Source organism: Hibiscus syriacus, unplaced genomic scaffold (assembly GCF_006381635.1).
Source record: "Hibiscus syriacus cultivar Baekdansim isolate YM2019G1 unplaced genomic scaffold, ASM638163v2 tig00012370_pilon, whole genome shotgun sequence".
Lineage (NCBI taxonomy): Eukaryota > Viridiplantae > Streptophyta > Magnoliopsida > Malvales > Malvaceae > Hibiscus > Hibiscus syriacus.
Window position 1 is genome coordinate 203,715 of NW_024062270.1, and position 26,648 is coordinate 230,362.

Sequence of the window (26,648 nt, forward strand, 5' to 3'; positions counted from 1 at the left end):
TACAATTGAGTACAAGTAGTGTTCTTGAAAGCAAAATGAATATTGAATGAAAAATAGGCTTGAAATGCTCAAACTTGAGGTTTGACGCTTTCTCTTTGATTCTCTCTTGATTCTTGTTGATTGTTGTTTCTTGTCTTTGATCAATGGCTTCTAAGCTTGTTTAAATACACCTTCAAATGATTATGAACGTTGGGGATGCTTAGTGGAGTCAATAGAGCCGTTTAAGTGTGAAAACAATTAATAAATGCAGTTGGGAGCGTCAGTGCATCAATGCATACCCATGGTGCATCGGTGCATCGGTGCATCAGTGTAAAATTCAAATATTTTGACCGTTGGACTCTTAGTGCATCGGTGCACTAAGAGTGCATCGATGCATAAAATGCATTCGATGTTTGAAAAATTAATTTGTGCATCGATGCATGAATTGGTGCATCGCTTTGAAAAATTGATTTTAGGCTTGATTTTGGTTCAAAATACTTTGTGAAAATTGTTTCAAAAATAGTTTAAGTATAAAACACAATTTTACACATTTAGTAAGGTTTGAAATTGATCTTGAAAGACTTGGAGTAATAATTTGATATTCGAGTAATTAAATCGAATATACTTAGAAAATCATTTGTGAAATCTTAAAATTCATTTAATTTAATTTGTTATATCGAAACATCAAAATGTTTTCAACAATCTCCCCCTTTTTGATATAACAAAACATTTGTGTTATTTTAAGATTTTCTAAAAAATTGAAATCAATTTTGAAAAATTACTCCCCCTTACTATAACACTTCTCCCTTTTAAAACATCACTTAACATTTCTCCCCCTTTTTGTTAAATAAAAAAGACTTAAAAATCGATTTAAACAAGGTTTTAAAAAACATTTAGCCAATTGATTAGTAATATATCTTAAGCTGTTAAGATCACAATCAAGAGAAACATTAGCCATTAGTTTCATAATCAACATTCATAATCAAATGTGAAATGACATAATTGGTCATAATGCAACTAATATGAAATTGATGCAAAAATTAATAAATATTAATCTCAAAGTGAAAATTCAAATCAAACCTATATATATATATATATCAAGTTTAAAAACCACAAAGCATCCAAATTATATCTTCAAACAAATTCAAACAATCCAAATAAAAACAATAATCCCCAAAGTATTCAAAATGTTTTAACAATAAAAGTTCAAAGATGATCCAAAACAAAACAAGGTCTACTCGTCCATAGAAGGATCGAGAGGCGGAGGAGGAAATCGGGCTTGCATCTCAAGAGAGAGAGCATCCATACGTGCAAGCATCTCCATTTGAAACTCCATCTGTCGAGCTTCCAAAGTGTCTAAGCGTTGATTTACTGCTTCGTGAGTAGCAGTCAAGTGGGATTCGATGGAAGCATACCGTAGATTAAATGTCTTCAAAAACGAATGAAAATATGGAGGCACTTGATCCTCTTATGGAGCAGGCTCATCATCTGGTACGTGATCGTTGATGTCTTGCATAATTGTTGAAATTCAGGATCATTGTCAGCAGCTGGAGCCGGAGGAGGAGGAGCAACAAAGGAGCTAGGACCAACTCGTGAGGAACTAGCTCCCGGAGTTTGCTTACCGGGTCTAAAGACCCATTGACTGGTTTCCTCGTCTTGTTTCCACTCAGCCTTCTTTAACGAGGTTAGATTGATTGGATTTTGGAGAGGAATGAGATTATCGAGAGAGACGTCTAGACCAAGTTTGATAAAGAGGTTACTATGAAGACATCCATAAACTAATGTTTCTACATGTTTTGAAGGAATAATGTGTAACACCCCCAACCTGTACCTGACCTGGATACGAGTCTGAGGTGTCACATTGACTTTTCAAACTTTGACTCTTGACAAAATTCAAAGAAAATTTAAAACTTTAATTAAAGTAAAAGTAGTTTATTTACATAACTTGACCACAATAACTAAAATTAATCAGAGCATATTAACTCAATCCTTTAGTACATGCCAATTATATTCAAAATAACCAAAAATCATTTAAATCATCTATTTTCTGATCTGAAATTTGTAAGAGAGATGCTGACATGTCTTGCTCTCTTAGATTTTCTTCTAGCTTTTCGGAACCTACGTGTGAAACACTCACACGCTAAGTCGATGACTTAGTGAGGTAAATAAAACTTATAACGCACTTAATAACATTTAACAATGCATGCATGTTTCATTCTATCATGCTATACTAAATCACCTTATTTCATCATAGCATACAAATCATATCAGATTACTTAACAAAATATACCTACATACACATAACATCATATCATTTCTACAACATTTATCATATCACAAACATATATTTGTAGTTATTATCTTATGATTAGCCCATGGACATATGTGAGAACTATAGGTATGTGAGTCTATAGAGGTTGTGCACTATGTTGTCACCACAGCTCGTATAATTGCACCGAAGTGCCAAGTAGAATTACACCGTAGTGCCGCGTAGAATTGCACCGTAGTGCCGCGTAGAATTGCACCGTAGTGCCATATAATAATGTCCATAAGGACCACATATCATTCCTTAAGAATCATATACATATGCTAAGGACCAAATATGTGTCGCCAAGGACCTCATAGATGTTCCATAGGATACCTATATGTCCCAAAGGACCGCGTAGACCCTCGACTCTTGGCATGCCAACTATACCCCAAAGCTCTCAAGGCACATAACATGGGAACTATCTTTTATATCCTTGCACATATTCATGTAAACATATCACATATTCATATAAGCTCATAGCTTCATTCACACATACATATAATCACGTAGTTCATGTCAATTCACAGATATCCCTTAGCTTATATCTTTTGATCATTTAATCATAACTTCTTATCACATATCTCATAGTCATGTCTTCATATATTTATTTCATCACACATGCTCATAGTTTCTGGTCATATTATTCACATTCTCTGACTTATCTCTTATGATATGATAATCACTACACTCATTTCATATAACTTATTACCGCATAATTCACATATAAACACCTAGATCACTTTCACATAGCTTATATAAGTTTTCTGAATCCTTTCATATTACATGATAACATATATCATATAGGTATATAATAACTTATCTCATTTCGTCTACTTTATACTTTATTTCTTTGTATTCCCTTAGATTATATAACTTATGTCGTATTTCTAAACATATATATTACACTTAATCATATTACTTATATTTATTCTCCTATGATTCTTTATAAACCTCTATTTCCATTTCCCTACATCTCTTGACTTATCTTCTATATTCATATAATTTCATAACTTATTTGATATTCTCTCATTAACACTTAATAGTGTTTGTACATAAACCACATAGTACATACAAAACGTATCAATTCATATAATCAAGCATACATACACTCATATTCAACTCATGCCTTTAATCATGAATTCATATGTAACTTTTCAGGAAATAGACTCATCGCAAGTCTTCTTCCCATCACCTATCATATACTACTGAATATGCACTCACCTAGGCCTCGTTTGCTTCGAATCAATCCTAATCCTTAGTTTGTTCCGGAACAAGCTTTCATTCTATATCTACATAATCATAAATTTATACTTATCAGTATACTAATTGATATATTCGAAACTATCACTCCTTAGGCTAAGAGAAAAGCCAATTTCATCTTTTAATGAAGGTATGCATCAATGCACTGCACAGTGTATCGATGCATTCCCTAACGATGCATCGATGCACTACTTGTGCATCAGTGCAAAAAATACATTCGATGTTTTTATTTTAAAGAGTGCATCGATGCACTACCTGTGCATCGATACACCTTCAAACAATTTCTGGGTTTTAACCTTGATGCATCGGTGCACTATGAATATGCATCGATGCACTCTGCCCAAAATCCTCTTTTTGAACCCGAAAATTCATTCTTTTTGGATTAAATCCTTCATATTTCAACCTCTTTCATATTCCTAACTTACATATACATACTTAAACTTATTAATATTCATTTATCTCATCTTTAACCTTAATATCCTCTCCTCTTTAAGAACTTCAAGAATCATACCCTATTTTCCACATGTTTCAAATCCAATTCTAACACTTAATACTTCTTAATTAAGCTGATGACAAGTCAAATTTAGTTTTAAATTCAACTTATCAACTCTTTACCGAAAATTCACTTAAAAACCCATTCTCTTTAATTCTTCATAACTTCTTCATCTTTTGATTTTAGGACAATCTAAACTTTCCATAAGCTTAAATATTACCTAAGGATCAAAACCCACTCTTAAAATTAACAAATAATCAGCTAACCAGGAATCTTACCTTTGCCTTGGAGCTTTCACGGGAGGAAGAAGAAGATGAAGAAGAAAAAGAGAGAAGAGATTTTAGGAAAAAAATCTATCATCCTTATCCATATATATAATTATTTAATTCATCTCTTGGTCAAATCCTTTTGCCCTTTAATATCTTTTATAATTACTAGCATCCTTAACGTAATATCTTCAAATAAATCACTGAACTTTTCAACTATTCCACTATAATTACCAAATTCTGAAATATTACAATTTGGTCACTAACCCGATATTAAGGATGTTACATAATGTTTATGATATCTACTAGTTGACTAAAAATAATATGGGGCAGATTTATTTTGATTTTTTTCTTAATACAATACATCCACCATAAATCCCTAGTACGAAGAGTGGAGTACCTACTAGCAGATGGTCGAAACCACCACGAGATTATCAAATGAAGAAAACGATCGTGATGAGAACAAAGGGTACTAACACTAGCGTTTGGAATATAAGGATAATCCACATTTTCATTTTCATTATATAAACCATCATCATATAACCCAAAACGTGAGGCTATAGTCGTGGGGTCAATATTAATATATTGGCCTAAGACATAGGATCTAATAGCAATAGTCCCACATTGAGTATCATTTTGAATGCACACCGCATTAGAATAGAAAATACGGACTAACTGATGAAAAACGACAGGTTTGAGACGAAACAATTTATCAAACTTCCAAGATTTAAGAATTGAGAGGTATTCAAAATCAATGTCAATCATGGCTGGAAGAGAAGGAATATGCTCTTCCCGGATTCTATAGGATTGGAAAGACTCTATATACCTATGGTACAGGTCATCTCTACGACGTTCAGGCATGTTGAAACAAAGTCCTATAAGACTATTAGGAGGAGGAGGAATGGGATTTGGAGGTTGGTTTGAACGAGAATGACTCGATGAGGTTCTAGGGCTTTTGGGATTAGACATGGTTTAGGAATCGGAAAAAGGAATGTATCCTGCAATATGAAACACATGTACGCACAATAATCAATCCCAAAACTCAATTGAGTCCTCAATAATTCAAGGTTCTCTAAACCAAATCATAATGGGCAAGGTTTTGAAAAACTATTTGAAAATAATATTTGTAAATAATATGTATAGTTTTTCAAAACAACATAATTAAATCAAAAACATCAAATTTAGAAATTAAATTTAGATTTTCGATTTTTTTTTTGAAAATTCACAAATTCATTGAAAATTTGCGAGTTTCTTGATGAAATTAGTAGTAAAAACTAGTTTGTAATCATCAAACTATCAATGCCCAATATAATATTCATCCTAGAACTAATTAAAACTAGTCCTAAGATCAAAAATCAATAAAATGGAGTTTTTGAAATATTACCTTGAAAATTTCGGATTTGAGAGGAATGTGATGTTGTTTTGCACGATTTGATGATAAATGCAGGATTAGGAGTTGAAAAACTCGAAGATTCTGACAAATTTTCATTGATTTTGAGCAAGAGGAGAGTTTAGGGAAGAAAAGAGGCGTACAGCTAGAGAGGGTTTAGTTTTAGGGTTTGAAACAAATAAGAAAATAAGCCTTTTAAATCCAAAACCCGACGGATGCATCGATACATGACCCTGTGCATCGATGCACATTCAAGGCGTGCATCAGTGTATCAACATGATGAATCAATGCACATTCAAAGGGATGCATCGATGCACTGTTAAGTGTATCGATGCATGAAGCACAAAAATGTCAAAAATCCGTTTTAAACACTTAAAATGCTAAATTAATTAGCTCTATTGGTATTGGCAACTCATATATTGAAAATTAATCATGTTCAATCAATCAAATTAATCTTTAAACAATTTTTGAATATAAAATTAATTTTCACCAAATAACATAAACTCCCCCTAACTAATAGCAATGAATGCAATCAAAAATTACCATTATAAGCATTTTTCATTTATTCTTAAAAGTGCTAAAATTATTTTAAACACTAAGTGAAGATAGGTCAGTTAAACCTAATTCTCTCCTAAGTGTCCAAAATCTTTCCTTGTCTAAAGGTTTTGTAAAGATATCCGCTAATTGATGCAAAGTATCAACAAAATCTAGAAATACATCTTCCTTAGTGACATGGTCTCTAATGAAGTGATGTCTTATTTCAATGTGCTTAGTTCTAGAGTGTTGGATGGGATTTTTAGTGAGACAAATAGCACTAGTATTGTCACAACAACTACCGACTGAAATGTATTCTGCTTCAGTGGTAGATAATGCAACACAATTTTGTTTCTTTGAAAACCAAGAAATCATCATATTTCCAAGGAATTGGCAAGTACCGGAGGTGCTTTTCCTATCTAATTTGCATCCTCCATAATCCGCATCAGAAAAGGCATGCAAGCTAAAGCTAGAGTCTCTAGGATACCAAAGTCCTAAACTAGGAGTGTTCTTAAGGTATCTAAAGATTCTCTTAACATCTAGTAAATGTGATTACTGAGGACAAGATTGAAATCTAGCACACAAGCAAACACTAAACATAATATCCGATCTACTTGCGGTTAGATAAAGCAAAGAACCAATCATTGACCTATATAATTTAACATCCACACATTTACCTCCTTTATCTATGTCAAGCTTTGTTGATGAGCTCATTGGAGTGTCATGAGGTTTCCCATTTTCCAGTCCAAACTTCTTGAGCATATCTTTGACATATTTAGCTTGATTGATGAAGATGTCATCTTTTCTTTACTTGATTTGGAGTCCCAAGAAAAATGAGAGCTCCCCCATCATGCTCATCTCAAATTCACTTTGCATTAGCTTAGAAAATTCTTGGCAAAGAACATCATTAGTAGAACCAAATATTATATCATCAACATAAATTTGAACTACCAATAGATCTTTACCTTTATGCTTTAAAAACAATGTAGTGTCAACCTTCTCTTTTGAAAAACCTTTTTCAATTAAAAAATATGTCAATCTTTCATACCAAGCTCTAGGAGCTTGTTTTAAACCATAAAGCGCTTTTGTCAATTTAAGAACATGATCCGGAAATTTTGAATCTTCAAAACCTGGAGGTTGTTCTACATACACTTCTTCTTTTATAAAACCATTTAAAAATGCACTTTTAACATCCATTTGATAAAATTTAAATTCATGAAAACATGCAAATGCTAATAACATTCTAATTGCTTCCATTCTAGCTATGGGAGCGTATGTTTCATCATAGTCTATGCCCTCTTCTTGAGTGTAACCTTGAGCAACAAGTCTAGCCTTGTTCCTCACTATATTACCACTTTCATCAAGCTTATTCCTAGATACACATCTAGTACCTACAGTAGATTTATTACTAGGCCTTTCAACTAATGTCCATACTTTACTTCTCTCAAATTGATTTAACTCTTCTTGCATAGCCATAATCCAATGTTCATCATTTAATGCTTCTTTAATATTCTTAGGCTCAATGCATGAGATAAATGCAACATAATTACATATATTTCTAAGAGAAGATCGAGTTGTTACCCCTTTGGATGGATCACCTATGATTTAACATCCTTGACATAGTTATACTCTCTTGGATAAGATACTTCTCTTTCTTCAATGGTTGGATTCTCGAGAGGATCATGAGTTTCCTCATTTTTTGTTTCTTCCTTTGATGATGGTTCTCCAACGTCATGTCTAACGTCATTTGTATTTATAACACCTACATCATCATTCACACAAGAATCCTTCCTCAGAAGGAGGTTATCATCGAAAACAACATGTATAGACTCTTCTACAACTAAAGTTCTTTTATTAAATACTCGATAAGCTTTAGAATTTAAGGAATAACCCAGAAAAATTCATTCATCACTTTTAGCATCAAATTTGCCAAGATTGTCTTTACCGTTGTTTAAAACAAAACATTTACATCCAAAAGTATGAAAATAGCTAATTTTAGGTTTTTTATTTTTGAAAAGTTCATATGGAGTTTTCTTTAAAATAGGCCTAATCATTACTCGATTAATAACATAACAAGCGGTATTTGTGGCTTTCGCCCAAAAATATTTTGGCAAATTGTTTTCACAAATCATGGTTCTAGCCATTTCTTCTAAAGTTCAATTTTTCCTCTCAACAACTCTATTTTGTTGAGGGGTTCTAGGTGCTAAAAATTATGGCTAATACCATTAGAATCACAAAACTTAGTAAATCCAAGATTTTCAAATTCAGTTCCATGATCACTCCTAACACTAGTTATAGAGTAACCTTTTTCATTTTGGATTACTTTTGAAAACGTGATGAAATTTTCTAATGCTTCATCTTTAGTACTTAAAAATAGAACCCAAGTGTATCTAGAATAGTCATCTACCAAGACAAATGCATATTGTTTTCCACCCAAGCTAGTAGTCCTAGTTGGTCCAAAAAGATCAATGGATCAATTGTAATACTCTACTAGTTGATACATCATTAATGGATTTAAAAGAAACTCGCTTTTGTTTTTCTTTAGCACAAGCATCATAGATTTTTTCATTATCAAATTTTAGTTTAGGCAACCCTCGAACTAAATCACCTTGAATTAGCCGATGCAAAACACTCATACTAGCATGTCCTAGTCTCTTGTGCCATAACCAACTATCATGCTCATCCTTAGCAACTAGGCATAAATTAGTCATAACAATAGAGTCTAAATGCACCATGTAAATGTTTCCTATTCTATGACCAACAAGCATAATTCGATTAGATGCAATGTCAATAACTTTACAACCATTAGTTTCAAACATGACATTGAATCCCTTATCTCAAAATTGACTAATACTCAAGAGATTATGCTTTAATCCATTCACATATAAAACATTTTTAATTTGTATGGAAGAGGTATTACCTATAGTACCTATACCTTCAATGTGACCTCTTGAATCATCACCAAAAGTCACTTCTCCTCCATCTTTGGCGTTAAGCTCAATGAACCGGCTTTTGTCTCCGGTCATGTGCCTCGAGCATCCACTATCAAGGTACCATGAATTTGAATTTGTTTCCCATACCTTGTAGCAATGCTCCTTTTCCTACACACATAGATTAATTTTTGATTTTTGGTACCCAAATTCTTTTGGGTCCATATTCATTAGTTTCCAAAATCCTAGTCCCCTTAGGTATCCATTTGTGTAGGATATCATTATCTTTAGTAGTAATGAGCTCTTTAGGAACCCATATACTTCTAACAATTTTTCCATTAGAGGTTCTTCGGGGACCTTTATGATTGTGGTTTTTAAAACTTTTTATAACAAAGTTGGATTTTGAATTTTCTCCTTTTTCAAAAAGTTTTGTTCCAACTTTATCAAAAGAAGCTTTAAGATCATCAATTTTCTTTTGATGATCATCATTGACCTTTGAAAGTAAATTTTGCAAATCCGAATTTTTCTTTTCAAACTCTTCTAGTTTGATTTACAAATCTTTGATTTTACTTTCAAGATCGTTGTTGGTTTTGGATATGAGTTTATTTTTATTTTTCAATTTTGAAATATCATTTTTATATTTTAAAAACAATTTCTCATAATCCGAAACCAACCCATTATATTCCTCTAATAGCTCATCATAAGATAAATCATCAAAATCTGATGAGTTAGAGGTTACCTTAGAATCTTCCCCGAATGCCATCAAGCACAAGTTTGCTACTTCTTGTTCCTCTTCATCAGAACCTTCTTCATCGCTCCATGTAGCCACATGAGCCTTGTGCTTATTCTTTGATTGACCTTTTCTCTTCAATTGTGGGAAATAATATTTGACATGCCCCGGCTTTTTGCATTCATAGCAAATGATCGGGTCCTTCTCTTTTGGTTCATTTTTTAGGCCTTTATTTCGTTTGAATTTTCTTCCTCGGTAAGGTCTCATCATTTTTCTGAACCGTTTGGCAAACAATTCCATTTCCTCGTCATCGTCATCTTCATCCGAATCACTCTCATCTTTGTGGATTTGAGAGCAACTCCAATGTTTTTCTCTTCTTCTCCTTCTCCTTCGATGTCTCTTCAATCTTATTGAGGTCTACCTCATCTTCAAGCATCATTTCATGAACTAGGAGAGAACCGATTAACTCTTCAAGAGTTAAGGACTTTAGGTTCTTAGCCTCGATGATTGTCGTCTTCTTGGATTGCCATGATTTTGGAAGTGGGTAAACTAACTTCCTCACAAGCTTCTCGTTTGGAATGATCTCTCCATATGATTTGAGACCATTGAGAATAGTTGAGAATCTATCCGTCATAGCTTTGATATCTTCATTTGGTTTCATCCTGAAATTTTCATAGCTATGTGTTAGAAGACTAATTTTAGATTCTTTTACCTCGTCGGTGCCTTTATGAGTAACTTGTAATTTATCCCATATTTCTTTGGCGGTTGTACAAGATGAAACTCTTCCATATTCATCTGGTCCAAGAGCACAAAATATGATATGGATGGCTTTGGAGTTGAGTTGGAACATTCTTGTCTCTCCTTCACTCCACAATCTTGGATGAGTGAGAGGTTTGATATATCTGTCTTCTACAATATTCCATGCTCCCATGTCACTTGCTTGAATGAAATACATCATTCTATTCTTCCAATAGGAATAGTTAGCTCAATTGAAGAAATGAGGCTTGTTGACGGGCATTGAATCAAGACCGGAGTCGACGTTTGAAGTGGAGGCCATTGATGGCTTGATTATCGATGTAACTCTTCCCGAATCAACTCAAGAGGCGATTAAACCTTCAAATGAGTGAGGCTCTGATACCAATTGTTGAGTTAATCGATTGATAGAATCGGCCAAGAGGGGGGTGAATTGGCAATTAAAATTTTGGTGGATGTTTTTACAGAAAATTTAAAGAAATTGCACAGCGATTTAAAGTGGTTCGACTTTCTCAACCAAAGTCTACGTCCACTACCTTAGCTATCAACACTAAGGATTTTCCAACAAATTCAATAATTTTTTTTTTCTTCTTTTGAGGCCAAAGAGATAACCTTACAACTCCCTCAAGAATATACCCCAATTATTGGAACACTCTTTCTCAAAGAGAATATTACAAATTTGCAAACTTACAAGGAAATCCTCACAAGGTAGATTGTTTGCACAATTCTAGAACAAAGAAAAGAACACTAAAAAATGAATACAATTGAGTACAAGTAGTGTTCTTGAAAGCAAAATGAATATTGAATGAAAAATAGGCTTGAAATGCTCAAACTTGAGGTTTGATGCTTTCTCTTTGATTCTCTCTTGATTCTTGTTGATTATTGTTTCTTGTCTTTGATCAATGGCTTCTAAGCTTGTTTAAATACACCTTCAAATGATTCTGAACGTTAGGGATGCTTAGTGGAGTCAATAGAGCTATTTAAGTGTGAAAATAATTAATAAATGCAGTTGGGAGCGTCAGTGCATCGATGCATACCCATGGTGCATCAGTGAAAATTCAAATATTTTGACCGTTGGACTCTCAGTGCATCGGTGCACTAAGAGTGCATCGATGCATAAAATGCATTCGATGTTTTGAAAAAGCCTGAGTGCATTGATGCATGGTCTTGTGCATCGATGCATCAAATGCACTGAGTGCATCGATGCATGGTATGTGCATCGATGTATAAAATGCATTCGATGTTTGAAAAATTAATTTGTGCATCGATGCATGGATTGGTGCATCGGTGCATCACTTTGAAAAATTGATTTTAGGCTTGATTTTGGTTCAAAATACTCTGTGAAAATTGTTTCAAAAATATTTTAAGTATAAAACACAATTTTACACATTTAGTAAGGTTTGAAATTGATCTTGAAATACTTGGAGTAATTAAATCGAATATACTTACACAATTTTACACATTTGTTATATCGAAACATCAAAATGTTTTCAACACTAGTTTTCAATACATTGCTAAATTGTTTCTTGCTCTATTCATTAATAAAAGACCAAATTCATTTTCTTGCAAAGTTTGCTCTTTTTCCAAACATACTAAATCATCTTATTTTACTTCTACATACAAGCCTTCTCACCCTTTTATTTTGATCCATAGTGATGTTTGGGGCCCTTCTCGGGTGAAGAATGTTGATAATTGTAAGTGGTTTACCACTTTCATTGATGATCACAGTGGGATAACTTGAACTTATTTGCTAAAAGATAAATCTGAAAATGCTAGTGTTTTGCCCAATTTATAACATGGTTCTCACTCAATTTGGGTAAAAAATCCAACTCTATAAATATAATAACGGCAGTGATTTTTTTGCTAGGTCTTTAGGTGATTTTTTCAGGGAAAAGGGCATAGTTCAACTTAGTTCTTGTATTGAAACCCCACAGCAAAACGACATTGCCGAAAGAAAAAATAGGCATGGATGTACTATTTTTATCCAAATCATTGCTCCTAATAAGTCCAAGTTAGATCCTAAGTCTTTAAAATGTGTTCTGGTTAGGTATTATTGACTTAAGAAGGGTTATAAATGCTATCATCCTCATTTTAAATGATTTTTTATTCTACATGGATTTTATTTTCCTTGTTTTCTTCTTCTTGCCTAGTTTTGATGTATTTGGGGGGATAATTTTCACATGGGGTTTTCTTGCTTCTATCCAAAATCTCATTTTAAGCATCCAAAGTGCATATTTTGGGATTTTTACAAATTAGGTTTCTACTATTTTCCTCTGGTTCTACTTTCTTCTCTTACTCAACGTTCAAATCAAAAGGCAAAAGAGGCTTAATAGAATCAAAATTAGGTTAAAAAGCCCATATTCTTTTTTTTGGGGCAAGCAATACGTTTTGAAGTTGGTGGGAAGAGAAGCTAGGAACTGTGCAAATCTTTTGTTTTTGATTTCGTTTATTTTCGATTTGTGGCGGAAAATGAAAAGAAAGTCATATGGGAATAAACTATACTTTTAGTCACCTAACTTTTCATGTGTCTATTTTGGTCATTCAAATTTTCTTTAAATAAGGGGTAAATTTCACCATTCCTCACTGAACTATACTCTCTTTCCTATTTTACTCACTGTAGTTTTAATTTTTCAAATTTACTTATTGAACTTTCGAAATATTTAAAGAAGGTTTTTTCAATTTCTCCAAGGCTTAAACAAGGACCTGAACGAGGTTCGCGGCAGGGTCTTAGTTATTTCTCCTCTTCCTTCCCTTTGAGAGGCTTTCTTTATTGTCAAGAATGAAAAAAGCCGAAGGTGTGTGATGCTGCCTGATGTGATCATTGCAAAAAGCCCGACCACTCCAAGGAGAAGTGTTGGAAGCTTCATGGTAAGCCTCAGGACTGGAAGTCCAAAAACTCTCGCGATAATAAATCAAGTGTAGGTATTGCCACATCTGTCAGTAGCTTCACCAAAGAACAAATTATTGAACTTCAAAAACTGTTTGGAAAGTTTCAGGGGCTTTGTGAGGGTAATCTGGTCATGAAAGAAGCAGAAGGTAACCCTTATGCTACAACTTTTTTCTCCTCCCAGTTGACTCATAATTATATCCTCGATTCTGGTGCTACAAATCATATGACTGGTAACAAGGCTTTGTTTTGCAATTTTTCCCAACCTTTGGTAAAGTTGTCAAAACGAATGATAGTTCCTTGTGCAAAATAGAATGACATGGCAATGCTGTTCTCAATTAACATATTGTACTTAAAAAATTTCTCTTTGTACCAAATCTTGCTTGCAATCTCGCTTCTGTTAGTAAACTTTCCGCAGACTTGTATTGCTCCGTAATTTTTAATGATATTGATTATACTTTGCAGGCACTGAACTCGAAGAAGATTATTGCTAAGGCTAGCTTGCAAAATGGTCTCTACATCCTCCATCCCTCTCCTAAAACCGAGCTCTCCAAATCTTTCACTGCTTTAGGAAAAGTTGATAATGTTATGTTATGGAACTTTCGTTTAGGCCATCCTAGTTTCCAATACCTTGCAAAATTGTTTCCTGCTCTATTCATTAATAAAAGGCCAAATTCTTTTTCTTTTGAAGTTTGATCCCTTGCCAAACATACTAAATCATCTTGTTTTCCTTCTACATACAAGCCTTCTCACCCTTTTGCTTTGATCCACAGTGATATTTGGGCCCTTCTCGGGTGAAGAATGTTGATAATTGTAAGTGACTTATCACTTTCATTGATGATCACAGTAGGATAACTTAGACTAATTATTTACTAAAAGATAAATCTGAAACTGCTGGTGTTTTTATCCAATTTTTTAACATGGTTCTCACTCAATTTGAGTCTAAAATCAAATTCTTTAAATCTGATAATGGCAGTGATTTTTTTGTTAGGTCTTTGGGTATTTTTCAGGAAAAATACATAGTTCAACTTAGTTCTTGTGTTGGAACCCCACAACAAAACAACATTGCCAAAAGAAAAAATAGACACCTCTTTGAAGTTAATTGTTCTATTCTATTTACCACTAATGTTCCTAAATATTTTTGGGGAGTCTTATTAACTACCACATATTTAATCAACCGAATGCCTAGTAAGGTTTTACAATTTCAAGCACCTCAATCTATATTTTTGCAACACTTTCCCCATTTTAAACCCATCTCCTCTATTCTTTCACTTAAAATCTTTGGATGTATTCTTTTTATCCAAAACATTGCTCCTAATAAGTCCAAGTTAGATCTCGAGTCTTTAAAATGTGTATTGGTGGGGTATTCTTCACTTAAGAAGGGTTATAAATGCTATCATCCTCCTTCTAAACGATTTTTTATTCTACACGATTTTTTACCACTATGGATATAACATTTTATGAGTAGGATCCCTATTTCACTCAGTCTAAAATTCAGGGAGAGACATGGAAGGAATTTCAACCACATTAGGCATCTTCTCATAATCTTCATTCTCAACCTTTAAAATTGCCACCATTTTTGCCTTTACCTACAAATTTGTCACCCGTGAATACTCCCATTGATTCTCCTATAATACCTATCACTAATTAACCTACACCTACTTTAAACACCCTTCCTGAAAATACATCTACTTCTATTGAAAGTCTTCTAAAAACACCACCACCCAAATAGCTTCATGTCTACACAAGGAAAATAAAACATATCCCTGTGGTTGTTTTGTAAACTAATTTTTTTCGAGAATTGGATTTGGGTCCAGCTGGCAAAATGGAAGAAGAAGTTAGTAAGTCTACTTCTCCTACTCTAGATGACTTCCCTATTGCTATTAGAAAAGGGGCTAGACAGTGCACCAAGCATCATATTGGAAAATTTGCTGGTTATAATTCATTGATGCCTTCTTTTCAAGCATTTACAACAACCTTGGATAAAAAACAAGTTCCCACAAGCATAGTGGAAGCTCTAAAGGATCCAAAATGGAGAAGGGTTGTTGAAGAGGAAATTTGTGCACTATAGAAAAATGCTACTTGGACCGTTACAAACCTTCCTCAAGGAAAAAAAGGTTGTTGGTTGTAAATGGATATTTGTTGTAAAGTATAACTCCAATGGTAGTATCCAACGATACAAAGCTAGACTAGTGGCTAAAGGCTTTACGCAAACATGTGGGATAGATTTCACATAAACTTTTGCACTTGTGGCAAAACTTAACATTGTTCTAGTACTCCTAAGTTTGGTTGTAAATTGCGATTGGAAATTACACCAACTTGATGTAAAAAACGCATTTCTTAATGGCAAGCTATAGGAATAATTCTATATGAAATTGCCACCTGACTTAAAGTCTGTTGAAGGTAGCAACAAGGTTTGCAAGCTCAACAAGTCTCTATACGGGTTAAAACAATCACCCAAAGATTGGTTCGAGAAGTTCACTAAAGTCATTCTTAAAAACGGCTACAAGCAGTCCCTCGTCGATCATACTCTTTTCATCAAGGTAACTTCTACAAATAAGAAAGTTATTCTAATTGTGTATGTGAATGACATAATTCTTACTGTAGATGATGAGGAAGAGATTAACAATTTGAAGAAGTTGTTAAATAGGGAACTAGAACGTGAATGACACATTGTGTGTGTGATATAATCTTAGTGTGTGGGTAAATATCATAGTTTGATATGAAATTCAACAAACAATAACATCTCAATTAATTCCTTCATAAACTAAAAATACGGTTACAATTGATGAAATAATATCATAGGTTTAGAAACAAAATTTTCTAATTGTATTTTTACCTGCATAACGTATTTTTACCTAGGTAACATATTTTCACTATTTTCATCATGAACCTACATATTCATCTTTATTTACAAAATAAATATTTTCAAAATTTTCTAAAAATTAAAATATAAGGTAAATTACGCATTTAATACCTAAACTATCAGTTTTGATTTATTTTAGTACTTAAACTTTCAGTTTTTTTCAAAATCATACATAACGTTTAGTTTTCATTTCATTTTAGTATCTCGTTGTTAAAAACTTAACGCATTTAGTACCTAAACTATCAATTCTGGTTCGTTTTAATACCTAAACTTTCAATTTTTTTCAAAACTTAACATTAAATTTTAAACGGTGTATTAAAATGAAACAAAAACTAAAATTTTAAACGGTGGGGTTACTAAAATGAAACAAAAAACTAAATTTTAGGTGTATATTTGAAAAAAAAGTAAAAGTTTAAATATTAAAATAGATTAAAACTAATAGTTTAAAAATTAAACGTGTAATTTATCCTAAAATATACGAAGAGAGAGATTATTTATAATTTTCTCTCCTCCTCATCTTTGAAAGTTTGGATTCTATCAATATCAAACAGGCCCAAATAAACCAAAATGCCCTCTATAACGACCCCAATGTATGTACTAAAAGTCTGTATTTATTTATTAGATATCGAATATAATGAGATCTGAAGCAGACCCAAAATTTAAAGGTGATCAATTTTCAATGCCCAAGTGCAGGCTGCTGAGCTTTTTCCCTAATCACAGGCGCAGTCACAGTCACAGTCACAGTCACCTTGCGCTGCCATTAATGCTCCTTTAGATCTCTTCCGCGAGAAAATTTCAGTACCTTGAATTATTCAAATTTTGTTAGCTTTGATTTAAAAGCTTTCAATATATATACGAGTTTGGGTAAAATTGGTGAGATAATGTAAATGAGTTTTTTTTTTAATTTTTAATATAATTCATTTCGAGGATTATTTTTCTATATAGGATGGATTATATAGTATCAACCTAAAGACGTCAGGTGTTCCACACGTCTTCAAACTAAATATGAAGACTCTACGACTTTATGACGTATTCAGACAAATGAAGAAGACTTAGAAGTGTACGACGTTTTCAAACCAATAGAAAAACCTAGTTTAAGAAATAATATGGTAGATACATTATATAGAAAAATAATTTTTCCCAAATCTTATATGAGAGAGTAAGCCCACGAGTTTGGGGATGATATCAGGTTAATTAAGACAATAGAATGATGTTTTTAGGGGTGTGTAAAAACACATATTTGATTGATTTTATTCATTGATTTGTTGATATGATTTGAAAATTTGATTTTTTTTAATTTTGAATCATTTGAATCAAATATTCTAGAAAAACGAATAATTAGATCATTTAAATTCCCATCAGATTATGCAAAAATCTAGAAAAAAATAACCCTTTACAGCCCGTTTGGTTCACGGATTTCTTCATTCCTAGGAGGAATTTTTTTTCCCGGATTAAGATACCCATGTTTGAATAGGCCATATTCCCAAGTGAGGGTAAAAACTAAATACCAACAGTGGTTTTTTTTTTGTTCTGTTTAACTGCGAATCCAAATACCATATCTCCCTTAGGTATTTGTTTATTCCCGTCCTGTTGGCTAAATTACCCTTCTTCCCGTTAGCTTGGTTCTGGCTGAAACAAAATTTCTTCTTCTTCGATTTGGCGAGAGTTGCGAAGATATGTCTATTACTGCTCCAACGAACTTTTTCTGTGGTGCTCTAGCTCTATCTGCTAATCTGTTGTTAGGTTTGTCTACTTTGCTTCTGGTTCGTTCAGCGTTTGTCCTCCCCCCTCCCTCAGTTCCTTACCTTAGGGTACTTGTTTTTGTTTTCAATTAAAAAATTGAACTTTTTTTTTGTTTTTTGGGTTTTAGCTGGCGCTGTCGATTGGAATGTGGGGCAGCTAGCAGTGGATTTATTAGTAGCATCAATGAAAGCTGAGAGAATTGGATACTTAGATGATCTCTTTGTGCTTCCCTGCGTTGGAAACGATGCTTATACCATATTCCTTGCGGCGACCTTGCTCTTCCTCTCGAAGGTGCTCACTTTATTCCCCCCTTTCATATTGTTTGTTATAGTAAGCTTGGACTAATATATTAGAACTTGAGTACGTCATTTCTTGATCTTTCAGCTTACGAGTCGTCTTTCAGTCATCTCACTCTTCTCCAGCAGTAGTCTCTGGTTGTTTCGATTATATTTTCTTGTTGCAAGTATGTTCTGTTGCCATGACCTTCTGAGATGGTTAACATTGAATAATCATCATCGATTTAAGGTCGTTTTACTACTGAAAACTGAACTAGAAGGATAACAACCATTGAATTTACTTGTAAACTGCTTGTTATTTTTTATTTGTCGTTATTAGAAAGCAACTGTGTTAACTAAATGATTAGTCAATTCAATACAGGGAACCCCATTAATAAATTTTTTTGAATTTATATAGTTAAGTGCCTGGATTGGTGTCCTATGCTAATGGATTCTTTTCTTTCAATTACCTTCTTGAAGCAATGAATGACTACTTTTAGATCGAGTGCTGGGTCATTTCTGATTGTCCTGACTGAGGGATCACAATGCCATTTGAAATTCAATTGTGAACTAACTGTATCCTTTTGCCATTGTTAAAATTTGTCTTCCAAATAATTTCTCCCCCTTCATTTTCAAGCTATACAAAACTTGAATGTAGATTGAATGATTTGATCTTTGAATGGTCATTCCAAACAGGGGCGAATGGTTGAATTTGCCAAATACTTGGCAAATTTTGCTGCTGTAAGATGAAAGAATCATGTTGTTATGCTTTCTAGCTTGGATTTTGGAAAGTGGTAAAAAAATTGACATGTCAAGGTAGTTCATCCTGAATTTTTCTGCTGTTAGTTCATGTTACCATATGTTGGGGGCAGTAAGTCATTCCTTGGAAATATACTTCTATTCTGGGATATAACCTTGGCAACTGGCAATGTGGTTTCAGTGGTCTGCAGATACAATTCTTATTTTACAACTGCAAATGATGGAGATTGTATGTCGATCTTTTTTGATTTTGAATTTAGAATATGGTCCCAACTTTTTTGTCTAGCTTCACTAGGTATATGTGAAGCTTTTGACTTGGAGAATTTTTTGTGTATATAATATAACCAACATATATGATTAAGTTTAGAATGTCATGACTATTATCTTTTGTAAGTCTAAACATTGTTGTTGTTTTTGATGGTTAATGTTATACTTATTTTTGTTCTGTAAGCTAAACAAAGAACGTAAGCTTATCTCTTATCCTTCAGTTTGCACTTTTACTTAATTATGTTCCGAACACCTATTTACTTCTCAATTTTCATTCTTTATACCAGGTTGATCCTTATTCCATGTAAGCCTGGTTTAAATTGTTTTACTAAATTGGGATGACATAGCATTCCCTGGAATGGGATGAACAAGAAATAGAAGCATTATATGTGCTTTTAAAAGATGGATTAATTGTTACCTCGACAATGTTAAAAATAAAATTGGGAATGGTTGCTAATACTAAATTATTCTAAACTGAATTCGGATTAAATGCAAGAAATTGAAAAATCTCAGTTTCATTTTGTATAGAAAAGGACTGGTATGGATTTAGCACCAAGTCAATCTGCATTGATTAGTGCTTTTAGACTTTTGATCAATTTCCATGCAAATCTCATGCATGCATGCCTGTAAACGCATCTAGGGCCGCGTTTAGCAGCAAAGTTTGAAGTTTTAAGCACATTACGTTCCCTATATAAACGCTTTTCAATCAGGGATTATTCACGGTTATCTGCTGTAATTCGGAAGCTTTTTCTCTAATGGCTTCTGTAATCTCCACACTGACACTTTCTAATATTCTACTCATTCTGCTGCTTTCCAGTTGTGTTGCCAATGCTCAGCTTTCTGCCAACTTCTATGCAAACTCTTGCCCTAACCTTCAAACCATCGTCCTCAATGGGATGACGCAGGCCGTTAATAGAGAGGCGCGAATCGGTGCCTCGATTCTCCGTTTGTTTTTCCATGACTGCTTTGTTAATGTAATGATCTTTGTCTATTGGTTTCGAAACATCGAGTTGTAAGATGTATGCATTGTTAATGGTGCTGATATATGGTATTTGTTATTGTTGATGCAGGGCTGTGATGCATCGATACTGCTGGACGACACTTCGACGTTCACCGGAGAAAAGAATGCGGCACCGAACCGGAACTCGGCTCGAGGTTACGAAGTGATTGACACCATCAAGTCTAATGTGGAGGCTGTTGGAAATAAAACGCTCACACAAGCAACTTTTATTGAAGCTCAAAGAAATATTACAAGAACACTCCCACTCAAAAACAAGAACTACAACTCACTCTTATAAGACTTTGCTTCTTCACTCACTTAGAAGCTATTGATTTTTCTTGATGCTTAAAACTAAAATGGGAAGGGGTATTTATACTACTCAAGAACAATCCTACACCACACAAATAAACTAATTTAAACTATTACAAATTCAACAAATATCTAACTCTCACCTAACTAAATTGATGTAAGCAATGACATCATTAATTAAATGATGTAAGCAATGACATCTTTAATTAAATGATGTAAGTAATGACATCAATTTAGTTTGGGTTTGGGTTTAGGCTCTCATAATGGATCAAGTTTATGATCCAACACCCTCCCTTAAACTTGATCTCGTGACCCCTAGTAGGTTCCTTAATCTTAAGAAGTCTTCGTTGGTCAGTGGCTTGGTAAAAATATCAGCAACTTGATCTTGTGACTTCACATATTCAACTTCCACATCTTTTCTTGCAACACACTCCCTTATATAGTGGTAGCGAATATCAATGTGCTTGCTTCGATCATGGAATACTGGATTCTTCGCTAAGGCAATGGCTGACTTGTTGTCGACACAAACCTTGGTAGGCTCTTCTTGTATCAAACCAATCTCCTTCAATAGATTTCTAAGCCAAATTGCATGACAAACACATGAGGTAGCAGCAACATATTCCGCTTCACAAGTGGACAATGTGACAATCGGTTGTTTCTTGACATCCATGTGAATGCAATATCTCCCATGAAAAATACGAATCCAGTAGTGCTCCTCGATTATCTATGTCTCCACCCCAATCACTGTCGCTATATCCAACAAGCTTGTAATCATTAGAAACTGAATAGAACAAGCCAAAGTCAATTGTACCTTTCAGATAGCGAAGAATTCTCTTTGCAGCTTTAAAATGGGTGGTTGTTGGGGATTCCATGTAGCGACTAACCAATCCAACTGCGTGAAGAATATCGGGTCTCGTGCAAGTTAGATAGCGTAGACTTCCTACCAAACTTTTGAAGAATGTTGGATCTACACTTTCGCCTTCTTCATGTTTGGTCATCTTGATCCCGTATTCTGCCGGTGTGCTTATTGGCTTACAGTTCTCCATCTTGAACTTCTTCAGTATCTCCTTTGCATAGCTTTCCTGTGAAATGAAAATTCCATCATTTTGTTGCTTAACTTCAATGCCAAGGTAGTACGCCATGAGCCCCATGTCTGTCATCTCGAATTCTTTCATCATCACATCCTTGAATTCATTAAACATGCTTGGGTTGCTTCCAGTGAAGATCAAATCGTCCACGTAGAGGCACACGATCAAAATATCTTCATCTTTGATCTTGATATATAGAGCATGCTCGTAGGGACATTTGTTGAAGCCATTCTCTTGGAAGTACTTGTCGATTCGGCTATTCCATGCCCTTGGTGCTTGTTTTAGCCCGTAAAGAGCCTTCTTCAACTTCAACACCTTGTCTTCATGCCCTTTGACTTCATAGCCTGATGGTTGCTGAATGTAAAGTTCCTCTTCAAGAACTCCATTTAGGAAGGCGGACTTTACATCCATCTGTTGTATCTTCCACTTGTTTTGAGCTGCCAAAGAAATGATTAGTCTGATAGTCTCCAATCGAGCAACAGGAGCAAATACCTCATCATAGTCAATTCCAGCCTTTTGACTATAGCCTTTAGCAACTAGCCTCGCCTTGTGCCTTTCAATCTCTCCTTTGGCGTTTTGCTTTGTTTTGTACACCCATTGACACCTATCGCCTTATGTCCCTTGGGAAGTGAGGTAAGTTCCCATGTGTCATTCTTCTCGATGGCCTTGATTTCTTCGTCCATCGCATCTCTCCATTTCTTTTCTTGTACCGCTTCTTGAAAGCTCACTGGTTCACAATCGGCAAACAGACAAAATAATGTAAGATTATCTTGTCGTTCAGTTACCTCATAGAGATCTCTAAGGCTTCTTGTGCGTTGCACAACTCTTTCACTTTGACTCCCACTTGACGATGATGAAGGTGATGAGTCTCCTTGAGTGGTTGATGTTGGTGAAGTGGGTGGAGTTGCAAGCTCTTGTTGAGATTCATCTAGTTGCTCCCTCATTGTCTGCTCATCTTCTTCAAACTGAGGAAAGAAATTGAAGTCATCTGTATGGGAGTTAAAATCCCATTCTCCTTCTTCGTTGAAGACCACATCTCGACTAATCACAAACTTCTTATTTTCTGGATTGTACAACTTGTAGCCCTTCGAATTAGCATCATAGCCGATGAAGATAAAACTCTCGCTTTTCATCAAGCTTCGTTCTTCTCTCGTCTGGTACGTGAACATGGGCTATACTTCCAAAGGTTCTCAAGTGGGAAATGTCAGGCTTTCTTCCACTCCATGCCTCTTGCGGTGTCTTTCCCCATACACTTCTTGTTGGAGATCGATTTGACAAGTAGACTGCACACGATACTGCTTCCGCCCAAAATTCTTTGGGTAGTTTCTTGCTTTGAGCATGCTTCGTGCCATGTCGAGGATTGTTCTATTCTTTCTTTCTGCCACACCATTTTGCTGGGGGATCTAGGAACTGTCATTGGTCGACGAATTCCATTTGCTTCACATAACTCTTGAAACTCCCTGGAAGTAAATTCTCCACCTCGATCGGATCTCATGGCTTTGATCTTTCTACCGCTTTCTCTCTCCACTGCTGCTTTGAACTTCTTGAATACTTCAAAAACTTCTGACTTCTGTTTCAAGAAATATACCCAGGTTTTTCTTGAAAAATCATCAATGAAGAGAAGAAAATAGTTATTGTTACCGAGAGAACTTGGCTTGATCGGTCCACACACATCGGTATGGATGAGCTCAAGTGGCTTCTTAGCTCTTGTCTCTGACTCCTTTGGAAAGCTTTTCCTGAATTGTTTCCCGACTAGACACCCTTCACAGAGTTGGTCAGGATGGTTGATGTGAGGTAGTCCTTTCACCATCTCCTTCTTAGATAATAGCTCTAGACCTCCAAAATTGAGATGCCCAAATCGAAGATGCCAAAGCCATGATGCATCTTTGTAGCAAGCTTTCAGGCATTTTGCAACATCATTTTGTATGTTGATCAAGAACATTCTATTCTTTGACATCGACACTTTAGCAATGAAGTTATTCTTATCATCTTTTATAGAAAGATTATAATTATTCATATGAATATCATAACCTTTCTCTACCAGTTGCCCTAAACTTAAAATGTTACTTTTCATATTGGGCACATAGTAGACATTTGAAATAAATTGATGTCTCCCATCTTTCAAACGGATAAGAATGTTACCTCTCCCTTTCACTGCTATTGTGGAATCATCTCCAAACGAAACATTTCCACTTACTGACTCGTCTAGCTCCACAAACATGTCTTTCCTTCCACACATGTGATTGCTTGCACCACTGTCAAGATACCAGGAATTTGCTTGGCCACCATCAGTTTCCTTTCGTGCTAGAAGAAGAGTTTCTTTGCCATCTGTCTTTTCCTCCACGTAATTGGCCTTCTCCTCAATTTTGTTGTTGGGAGCTCTACATTCTGAAGCATAATGCCCAAATTTTGACAATTATAACATCGAATTTGAGATTTGTCATACTTTGAGTTTGGATTAATTCTTCCACGACCTCGTGTTGAGCTTTCTCCTTTCTCATAGTTGTTGTTGGAATTGTTATTGTTGTAATTCCAGCCTCGTCCACGACCTCGACTTCCACCTCGTCCATGGCCTTTACCTCTGCCTTGGCCACGTTGGTTTCTATCATTGCGTTGGCTCTCATGCATATCCTTGAGTTGCAGCTTGAGGAGTTGCTCAGTAAACTCATGCTTCTTTTTATGCTTCTCTTCGTATGCTTGCAATGATCCTTGGAGCTGTTCGATCTTCATTTCTTCCAAGTCTTTAGTTTCTTCAATCGTCACGACGATGTGCTCAAATTTGGGATCCAACGAACGGAGTATCTTCTCTATTATCCTCACATCGTCTAACTTTTCACCATTTCTTTTTAATTGATTAGAAACAGCTACTACTCTTGAGAAATAATCTGAAATAGACTCAGATGCTTTCATGTTTAAGGATTCGAATTCACCTCTTAATGTTTGGAGACGAACCTTCTTCACTTGCTCGGATCCTTTGTAAGAGGTTTGCAGCTTCTCCCACGCTTCCTTGCTAGAGCTTGCACTTGAAATCTTTTCAAAACCATCATCATCTAATGCTTGATAGATGAGGTAGAGAGCCTTCTTGTCTCTCTTTCTTGAATCCTTCAAAGTTGTCTTTTGATCTGGTGTAAGAGTAGCAAAAACATCATCATCCGCAGGCTCATTATAGCCTTTCTCTATGATATCCCACATCTTGTGATCCAAGAAGTGCCTTCATTTTGATACTCCAATTGTCGTAGTTGTTGTTGTTGAGTGTCGGAACTTGGAATGGTGCCATACCATTTGCCATATCTCTCAATATAATGAGATTTTGTAAAATCTGATTGCACGGATGAATCCGGAACGATGAAAAAAAAAAACTTTGGAGGGACTTGGACAACTCGGTCAAGGGCTCCAACTCGGCTGAATCGGCTCAACTCGGTGAGTCAACTCGATTTTCTGGCAGCAGTCTTCCGGCGGTGCGTGGCGGTGCGTCAGAACTCAGATTGAGAAAATTCTGGCGGCGTCGTATTCCTCTTGTCGAGACCTTCGATCTTTCCAACTCGCTCTGATGCCACTTTGTTGGAAATAAAACGCTCACACAAGCAACTTTTATTGAAGCTCAAAGAAATATTACAAGAACACTCTCACTCAAAAACAAGAACTACAACTCACTCTTATAAGACTTTGCTTCTTCACTCACTTAGAAGCTATTGATTTTTCTTGATGCTTAAAACTAAAATGGGAAGGGGTATTTATACTACTCAAGAACAATCCTACACCACACAAATAAACTAATTTAAACCATTACAAATTCAACAAATATCTAACTCTCACCTAACTAAATTGATGTAAGCAATGACATCATTAATTAAATGATGTAAGCAATGACATCTTTAATTAAATGATGTAAGTAATGACATCAATTTAGTTTGGGTTTGGGTTTAGGCTCTCATAATGGATCAAGTTTATGATCCAACAGAGGCTGCTTGCAATGCCACCGTTTCTTGCGCAGATATCCTGGCACTCGCTGCTAGAGATGGTGTAGTCCAGGTTATTGTTCTTAAAGCCGTAATTCATTTTACGAAAATCATTTTCGTAAATAAATATTTACTATTATGTTGTGGCAGCTTGGAGGTCCTACATGGCAAGTACTCCTGGGGCGTAGAGATGCAAGAACAGCCAGCCAAAGCGCAGCCAACAATCAAATCCCCTCACCATTCGCCAACCTTGCAGCTCTAACCTCTTCCTTCGCTGCCAAAGGCCTAAGTGCCCGGGACCTAACCGCCCTATCCGGTGGCCACACGATCGGCCTGGCTAGATGCGCCATGTTCCGAAGTCGCATTTACAATGACACCAACATCGATGCGAATTTCGCAGCCACCAGACGTGCTAACTGCCCTGCTTCCGGAGGTGACAACAACTTGGCTCCACTCGATACGCTGACCTCGACCAGGTTCGACAACAATTACTACCGAGACCTCGTGGCGCAAAGGGGGCTTCTTCACTCGGACCAGGAGCTGTTCAATGGAGGATCTCAGGACGCTCTTGTACAAACATACAGCAACAACCCTGCTACTTTTTCGGCCGATTTTGCGGCTGCCATGGTGAGGATGGGAAACATTAGTCCCCTCACCGGAACAAGTGGGGAGATCAGAAGGAACTGCAGGGTGGTCAACTGATTTTTGTGATCTCAAATACCCCAATTACTGATGATTTCAATAAGCTTCTCGCGCTGAGTTGAACAACTATATTATAATTGTCTAAGATCGAAAAGGAGTGTAGCCTTTGGATTTCTTTTCCTTGTATTCTGTTATGAAATCTTACAAGTT

The 26,648-nt window shown here is 35.3% G+C and overlaps 1 protein-coding gene and 1 long non-coding RNA gene across 2 annotated transcripts in view; one reads left to right on the forward strand and one right to left on the reverse strand.

Moving 5' to 3' along the window:
- Positions 1-26,648, forward strand: part of LOC120205226 (peroxidase P7-like) — a 31,770-nt gene extending 5,122 nt beyond the window's left edge. Inside the window, exons 2-7 of the mRNA XM_039205139.1 lie at positions 2,464-2,467; positions 17,911-17,923; positions 20,185-20,414; positions 20,511-20,633; positions 25,801-25,869; positions 25,947-26,648. Of these exons, the coding sequence (XP_039061070.1) occupies positions 20,196-20,414; positions 20,511-20,633; positions 25,801-25,869; positions 25,947-26,498 (963 nt within the window). The 5' untranslated portion in view covers positions 2,464-2,467; positions 17,911-17,923; positions 20,185-20,195 and the 3' untranslated portion in view covers positions 26,499-26,648. The remainder of the gene's footprint in view (positions 1-2,463; positions 2,468-17,910; positions 17,924-20,184; positions 20,415-20,510; positions 20,634-25,800; positions 25,870-25,946) is intronic.
- LOC120205228 lies at positions 1,008-26,044 on the reverse strand. Its single transcript, XR_005524019.1, has 4 exons — positions 25,931-26,044; positions 19,552-19,557; positions 10,763-10,765; positions 1,008-1,034 (listed from the first exon to the last, which is right to left on the reverse strand). It is a non-coding gene; the product is annotated as an uncharacterized LOC120205228 (long non-coding RNA).